The sequence below is a fragment of the Bactrocera dorsalis genome, chromosome 2 (genome assembly GCF_023373825.1).
Source record: "Bactrocera dorsalis isolate Fly_Bdor chromosome 2, ASM2337382v1, whole genome shotgun sequence".
Lineage (NCBI taxonomy): Eukaryota > Metazoa > Arthropoda > Insecta > Diptera > Tephritidae > Bactrocera > Bactrocera dorsalis.
Window position 1 is genome coordinate 5,202,635 of NC_064304.1, and position 8,936 is coordinate 5,211,570.

The 8,936-nt window shown below is 39.7% G+C and overlaps 1 protein-coding gene across 1 annotated transcript; it reads left to right on the forward strand.

The window, feature by feature from the left end:
- Nucleotides 1-2,404: 2,404 nt before the first annotated feature.
- Nucleotides 2,405-5,664, forward strand: LOC105225867 (putative uncharacterized protein DDB_G0279653). The gene is made up of 4 exons (XM_049447485.1): nt 2,405-2,574; nt 2,636-3,240; nt 3,710-3,889; nt 3,963-5,664. Exons 2-4 carry the CDS (start codon nt 3,134-3,136, stop codon nt 5,545-5,547), a joined length of 1,872 nt encoding a protein of 623 aa, XP_049303442.1. The 5' UTR covers nt 2,405-2,574; nt 2,636-3,133; the 3' UTR covers nt 5,548-5,664.
- The last annotated feature ends 3,272 nt before the right edge of the window (nt 5,665-8,936 follow it).

Here is an 8,936-nt window from a genome sequence, read left to right on the forward strand (position 1 = left end):
GAAAATCATAGTAGGAATATAACCACCGAAAACGAAAGATAAAAAAGCAAACATTTAGGAAAAATAAAATAATTTACGGGCGATCTGAGGTCGGAAGAGAAGAAGAGGGCCAAGATTAAATTTTTAAGCGTTTTAAGCGATTTATCTCGATTTCCGGCAAAGCTACGAGTCCTATAGTAAAAAGTTATATGGCAATGTTGTAGGTAATGACTTAATCTACAACTTTTGTATACTGACTTTTTCCACATAACCTCAAAATTTATCTAACAAGTTCAATAAAATTCCTGAAAGCTTGTTTTGTGTATACTTATAACGGATAATATTGTTTAATATTTATATTAAATAATAAATTAGTATACATATTATCTAAAAACTTAGGAATAAGTTCAAAAGAACTCATGCATATGATTGAGTGTTTATTGAAATAATGATAAATTAAGGAGTTACATGAGTTTGCTAGGGTAAAAAACAGCCTTTTTTCAACAAATTTATTCTCATATAAAAATTGAAATATTTTATCAGAATTTCTTAGCATTACGAGTACAAACATACACTATTAACAAAGAAATTTTGAAATTTTTGGAAACAAATATTTAAAACTCGGAAAAAGGTGCGGCGGCGTTGGCAGGATAACTCCTTAAGGATCATCTAAAGTGAAAAAATACGTGTTTCAGTTAAAACCTTAATTTAGAAGTTGGACAAAGGAAAAAAATTGAAAATTGGTTTTTGGCATTTTTACAAAAAAATGAAAACTTTAGTGAGAATTTCGCGAAACTTTTTTTAAATAGTTACTATCGAAAAAAAATCCTTCATCCAAGTCATTAAGAATTGTATCTCAAAGACTTGTGTAAAATTTCATAAAAATAGGTAAATTTGTTCTCGACAAATCTTACCAACCGACTTCAAAAACACAGTTTCGAGAAAAACGCGTTTAAAGACGGCGCACTTAGCCTAGCTAGCCTCGAGCGCACAAGTTCTCAAGGCTGTATTTCCGAAACTATTACTCGGATCAACTTGCAAATTTGGGACAATATTTTAGAGGTGTTGTAGAATTTAATAATATTTAATTTTTTGAAACCCGTAAACCCATGTAAGTCCTGAAAGTTCCGGCCGAACCAGTTTGGATGTCGGTTTCAAAAAATACCTATGTATGTCTCTGAAATTAAGTGGAATTTTGAAAAATCATCTTGAAGATAGAATAGTTAAAGTTTGAAAATACGCAAGCAAAAAATGGTTAAGGAGCATACCTAGTGTGTGTTTTGGAGTTATACCGGATCTACGACGGCGCTAAAAAAGGCCCTCCACTGCTGCATTGATTATCTGTGGTTAAAACCTAAAAATACAAAAATTTGTTTAACTAGAAGATATTCTTCGTACGATGTTTTATGATAGAAAAAAATCGAAAGTGACTATTAGATGACGTTTTAAAAATAAAAAAATATAATCTATATAAAGTAACGTGAAATCAGATGACTAAATTGAACTTAAAATTAGTTAATAACTTAAGAAGAATCAGAATTCAGTTTCGGTGCGACAATGTCTAACTAGTTGACCAAAGTTATTGTGAAAGAAATTTTATTTATTTTACTTGATAAGTAAAGGTAAGAGCCATGGTACACTGACGGCTCGAGTCGTCTATGAGTTTGCAAACGTCTACAACGGATCTGGATGCCGGTATATAAAGGTATAATCGACAATGAACCGGCCAACGAACGAGCCCACTCTGCGGCGGCTTCCAGAATGATGGACCAGAACCATGCATAGCGGTGGGGTTTGTTATCACAAAGTAGCTTCTCCACTACTGGAAGGTTACATAGCAAAGTTTAGAGATATGTTCAACCTCCTGTGAGACAAATTCCATCTCCTTGTCGCACTCTATACTGAGCACTGCCGACTCAAGAAATACTTGTCCAACAGGGTCATAGCCTCTTGTGCAAACTTCAAGTTTTTGCGACATGGAACCGCAGACTTCAGAACACTTTATTCTAAATTGCCCAGCAATTGTAGCTTTCAGTTCTTTACGCATCTTACTTTCTAGATAATGTCTTCATATATGTATATAACGAAAAGTGTTTGGTTAGTTCTTCCTAGCCTGAATGATATAATCAAGTTTCAAGTCGAGTTAAGATAATATAATAAGAAAGATATTTTATATATCTAAATGTTGGTATCTTATAGGTGGGTACTCTGTGAAAACACCTTAGTACCCACCTCTTAGTTATTTCTTGAATAAATAAACGAACTTTTTGGTCTGTCACCAAAGTACCTCTGTGATATGCGCTGTGTTGCTAGTTTTAAAAAACGTGACATCTTCCGCAGAGTTCAATGCTTCAGACTATGCTTGAAGAAACTTGAATTACTCGTCACACCACTCACTTGTAGAAAAATAAATATCAATTATTTTTGTTTGAACAAATCATAGTCGGCCTTAAATTATCATTTATTCATTTATTATTTACTGAAAGAAAATTGAACTAAATACATCTCGGAGACTTTCCTTTGTGATTCTTTGCATTTTTTATTGCATGGTGAAGGCCCATGCTAGTGCAACTACCTGATTATGACACTACCCAGGTAAGAGAGAGCTTAAAGCAAATAATCCACAAACTTATTCTAAAATAATTTTTCGCCACAGATTTGACTAGAACTTAACAATTTATCAGTGATATGCAGTTATTTGAGAAAATGTTCTTTAATAGCCGTGTATCGTTGTTTGGAACTCACCGGATTAGTTGTTGTGCATGATTCACAAGAAAACTATATCTGGATAACAGGCATGAAACAGACTTCTGATTGAATCTAACACCTGTAACAATAAACATGTACTCGTATTTAACAAAACGTCGAATAAAAACTGTATATTTTAAACCGAAATTTCTCGTGGATTTTAAAAATCTTTACTAAAACAGATTATTGAAACATAATTTTTGAGTTTTAAAGTTTGCTTTTTATAATTGTTTAAGTGGAGCTTATTCCATATTCTATCCATAGGAAGTACATATGTTTTTAAGCTTAAATGCCTGTACTTCTAATCTCTTTAATTGCAGTTGAAGAAGTCGAATCTTGTTTTTGACCTACAACCATATTACATAAAACTATAAATTTGGAAATAAGCGCATCGTAAAGGGCAAAAATGTTTGCCGACTACGGAAACGTACCCCCAAATCATGCTCCAACATACAGTGATGTGTCGGTGAATCCCTTTTCGGCCGCCGCTGGCCTTGATATGGATCAATACTCGTAAGTATTCAAGTCGTAACTACCAAAATTCTTACCAAGATAATAAGTAGTCTAGCACCAGCAATTAACGGTTCTTATAGAATATTGTATTATAACTTTCGAGATAGGGCATTAATAAGGATTCTAAAGGTTAATTTCTTGAGAGGATAACAGATCTTGTTGTAGTAAGAACTAGGAATCAGTCTATTTAACTATCATAACCTAAGACCCAAAAATATTCCACAAATATTTGTAAAGAATTTTACAGAAGCGACAGTCCCTAACATGACTCAAGACCAGTTGAAAACTGGTTACGTAGAGCCGACTGGCGCCAATAGGAAAATATCAGCGGTTTGTATAAGTTTATTACGAGAAAACGACCACAGGAACAGCACAATAAAACTTTAGCGAGGCTGAGATAGAAATGCCGTTTCCTGGTTTCCTAAATACAACTTAATATATTACTATATCACCTCAAATTCCATTGCAGAAGTGCTGAAGATCGCGCCAGATATCCAAGTCATATGGCGTATCCAATGTCGCCGGAAATGGGCGAGATGGACGAAGCAACCAATTTACATGGCTTGTATCCAAGTGGTGGTGGCGGGGGAACAGGCTGGGGCGATGACCCCACAGGCATTGGCGGTGGTACTGGACCCTCCGGATATGGGTTAGTATGGAATTGTACAAAAATGCTGAACTTATTAACATTAACATTATTTATCGAAATGCTTTACTAACAGTTATGGTGCGCCCTATGGCGGCGGAGCTGGTGGTTATCCCGCACATGCACCGGTACATGTGCCTACCGGTGGCTCGTATTCACATCATGCTATAGCCGGTAGCGGTTATGGCGGCTATGCACCACCTCCGCCAAAGATCTATGCCCGTCCCCATCCGACTGTGCCGACTAAGGGCTTCAAAAAGAAGCATAGCTCCAGTGACAGTAATGCCTCCACAATGAACGCACTTACGTTGTTGGCATTCTTCTTCTTTGTGAATCTGCTGCAGAGCTGCCTCAAGGAGAATATGGAAGCCATGAATCCCACTGTGATGGTGATGACGACGAATATGGTGCGCAATCGCAACACGAAGCTGGCGGAAATGAACTCGCGTGAGCAGAGCAGTTCGCCAGCATCGGCATTCACATCGGGCGCGAATATTGTCGTGGCGCCAGAGACTTTGGTGTCGGCGGGCAGCAGCTCAGTGGCGGCAGGAGCGCCCGGTTTGACCAGTGTGACGCTACAAACATCACCATACAGTGATGGTGGGGGCGGCGGCGGTATTGCCGCTGGTGCAGCTGGTGTGTCGGGTGCAGTGAATGTTGGTAACAATTTCGCAGGCGGCGCTGGCGTTACCAGTAACAACAACCATATTAGTAATTACAACAATAACAATCACGGTGGCAACGATAATGGCAATCGCCAACCCGGAGAACCTCAATACAGTTATGGCATCAACGGTGTCAATAGTGGACCGCAGCATCATAGTGGCGCAACGGTAATGCAGAACCAACAGAACCAGAACGCGAACAACAACAATAACAATCAAGCATACGGTGCTAGCCATCATGGTGACACTTATCCTTTTTCACCCACGCCAACAATAATAACCGCTAATCGCGATCCACGTCCAGAGTTGTATGACCCACCCTATCTGTACCGTAATCAAACAATAAACTCCGCCACCAGCCTCAACCAACAACATTATTACCAGCAGCAGCTTCAACTGCACCATCAGCAACATCAGCAACAACGTCCATATCCACCCGAACAATTTGAAGAAGAAGAGTATGAAGCGCAGTCGCCACAACAACAACCTCCGTCTCAAATTCAACAGCAGCAGCAACATGAACATCACGTCCATAATCAGTTTCAACAACAACATCAACAGCAATACCATGAACATCGTCCAAATGACAACTATGCACCACAACAACAAACAGATCATCATGAAGAATATCACGAGCATCACCATAATCAGCCACCGGTTCCTCATCCGCCACATGATCACTTCCAGCATCATTATCCAGCTCAACACCCTCAGCAACAGTCTTCGTTTCACTCTCATCAACATCACAATTACGGCACTAACCGTCGTCCATCGCCCCCCAACAGGGGCTATAGTGAGGTATCGCATCCATGGTCTTACAGCCCGGCTTCTTCAACCTTTAGACGTGGCTCGAGCAACTCTCCACTTTCGTCGTATACCTGGTCTTCAGACTCTTCAAAGGGTCACGTGAGTGGAAATAATAACTTTGGTGACCATGACGATGATGACGATCGCCGATATGAGGACTCATTTTATACACGCTCCGAGAGAAAATAATAGCAAACTATGAACTTAATAAGCATTTAAATGACTTTGAAGGACCTTGCTTAATAAAATGTCAATATATTTTAGATCACGATTTTTTGGGTAATAAAGGAATAAAGTGTCGTGAAATTTGTGGAACATAATGTCATATTTTTTATTAATTTATGTAAGGGTAACTACCTTTTTACTTAGCCTACCAATGTTTTACGTCAGAATCTTTAAAGTGGGCTACTCAAAGTTTGGTGTAATATTAAAATAAAACACATAAAGTCAATTGGACAAACGACTCAACATATTGCTCTAAGCTCTCTTTAGCGGGATACTTAATTCAACATGAGTCAATAGGTTTAGTACCCTGGAGCTGGAAGCTACTTTGAACTATGTTAGGTTAGAGTCTACTGATGGGCTATCACATCATATATAGACCTACTTTTCCTTAGTAAAACCAGAAAGAGGGTTCAGTTTAGTTTGAGTAGAAGTGTTTGAACTGAACTTTAATAGTGACTCGAAACCTAATTCTGATATTTCATCTAGTCCTTTGAACTGCGAATCTGCTAAATATCGAAGACGAGTCTTGATAAGTCTTCACAGTGGTATAGAAGATTATCCATCGTCTCTCTCATGCCTTCTTACCTGTACTTACTGCGTGTATCGTTATTACTTATATCCATCCGGTTCGCGTGAGCTGCCAGTAGGTTGTTACCCGTCATCAGGACAAAAACCGTCCTGCAGTCCATTCGAGGCCACGTAATTAATAAGCGTGCGTGGCTCTTGCACACGAAGTCTGTCAACTGAGGTTCAGTTCCGAGATTCAGTTCCGAGCTCCCACTCCATTGGCCCTTTTGATCTGTATGAGTAGATGTAGTAGGTTCTACTGGGGAGTCTCATGCGCCACTCATCTTCTTTTTGTGTGGCTTGAAACCCTTTCTACGAATACAGTGCTAGCATCGGATTTGTTATGCGGTCTATTTTATCCACCAACCCCCTGCTTATTGAGCTATGCCCGAATTCACCTAACCCCACCAATCTTTCCACTGCAATGTCGATTGGTGTTAGGTTGAGTAAATGGTGCATTGAATGTACGAAGGATATAGTGAAGGAAAATCTATTTTTTCTATACTCGAATCAACCAGACAATGTTTTTAGGATCAATGGTAATAAGGCTATATGTCATGGACTCTATAGTTATAAACATTTGGAGAGTAACGAACAGAATTAGCTATTGCTGACAATAATACAATATATTTGCTAGATGTGAAGAAGAGCTGTCAAAAACAGCTGAAGGCAGCTTAAGGTAGCACGCTTTTTATAAGGCTTTTCTGTATTCTTCGAGAGCAAATTTAGCCCTTACTAATGGAGTACATTTTTTTTGGATTAATTTTTTTATACTCTGAACATGGTATTTTAAGTTTACAATAAAGTTTCTAACAACCAGAAAAATACATAACAGATCCTTTATAATATATATATACCTACTATATAAATGATCAGGTCCAATACAACAAATATGTAGCTGCCATACAAACTGAACGACCGGAATCAAGTGGTTGCATGGCAAACTTTTTCATTTGAAGAGATATATTCATCAAATTTGATACGTAATTGTATTTGGTAATCTGACCGATTAAAGTTATTGTAAGGAATCTTTTGTATTAGGGAAGGGTACTTCAGCTTGGGCGCAACCGAAGTTAGCGTTTTTCCATTTTTTTGTTGATTTTTAACTTGAATTACATGATAAATTGGCAACTTTTGTGTATCCTTTTCTTTCGGTTATAGCCACTTAATGATTGTCCCCGCTAAATTATGAAAAGGTTATACATTTTGAGAGTATCCACATTGTGTGCACTTATTTCAGTAAAATGTATATACATATATATATATACAATCACTTAGATGTGAAGCTAATCTGAGCAAGAGAAAAGGATTGAAAACTTATCTTTTTAACTCAAGTGTAATATATTCGAAGGAGTGATAAGTCAATCGCATGAAGTATATGCTTAATCCTTAAGCTGAAACACAAAAGCGGTTGAGTACAAAGGTGGGCTCAATACTCGATCAAAGTCTTATTAATTTCCAGCTTATTGCCAAAAAGGAAAACCAAAAAATCGAACGACTTCTAAGTGTGAGCAGCCACAAGCAGCTGTCGACTGGGAGAAGGTTTTGCTATTGAGGTGAATTCACAACGCTGTGAATAGAAACATTAAAATGGATTAGCATGCGGAACAGTGTGTGACATTGCAAGAGCCAGGGCACTGGCAGAACTCCACTGAAGGTACAAGGTGGCTGCAACCCTGAAAGCAATTGCTGACACGGCCACAGCGATTGGCACTTGAAAGCGCCGGCGGCTTGTGACACGGGTGTTGGTGGTGGCAACGCCGTTGCACTTAGTTATGCAGATGCAGCGAATGTGCGTGGCAGCCGCACAAAGGCATGTACGCCAAGCTGGCGGACGGGACGAAGGCAAAGGATTGCAATAAAAATTAATACGAAAAGGAATTTCCAAATATGTAAAAAGCAAAAAGTGGCATCACAGCCACATACTCTCACACCGGCTGCTTGCGTATGCATAGGGGCATGTGAGCGGCTTGCAACAGCTTGCGCCAGCATGGCTGGCAGTTGTCAGCTTTCAGTGGCTGCCGAGCGGCAGTCTCTATGCCACAGCACTTTTGTGTCCTCGCTGCACATATTGCCGAAAAAAGGAATTTTAAATTATCCTTTGAGTGGAATATTGTCAGGCGAAAATTTTATTTTATTTTATTCCCCTCACCTCTCTGGCTGCCCGCCTCTGCCACTCTCGCGCGCATACATTTTATTCCACATTGGCATCTTTATTGATTATTGATGACGCCAAGTGGCGTTAGTGGCGCGCGGCGCTGCGTGCAACGACATTAACGCCACTGCATCAGCTCGCACGCACACACACCAACACACAGGCAGGCACCTCGTACAGTGCGCTTCAAGTTTGTGAGTGGAGCGTCGCGCTATAAATTTTATTTATTTTTCATCCTTTAATTGCAAATGAGGTGTTGACAGTTGACATATAGCGCAATGACACATGCGCACACACACACGCACACGCACGCATGTACGCGAGCACACACTCTCAGTCATTGGCGCGTGATCGCACGCAACCGCAGCACTTCCGGTGCGAACGACATTTAATCAAATTTGTAAGACACGTTGGCATTTCGCTCGCTCCGCACAAAGTCACTTCCATTCACGGAGATTGCTCGCAGATAAGTAAATTGAAAATGCAATTCAGTGCGTTATTTTAACAGTGACTCCCCGCCCCGCGCCTTCACGCAGTCGCTGTTGGCATCGCTGCCGCTGCCGCCGCCGCAAACGCAGTTGTCGGTTAGTGTGCGGCGCGTAAACACTTAAGAGCACTCACCGCATGCCCC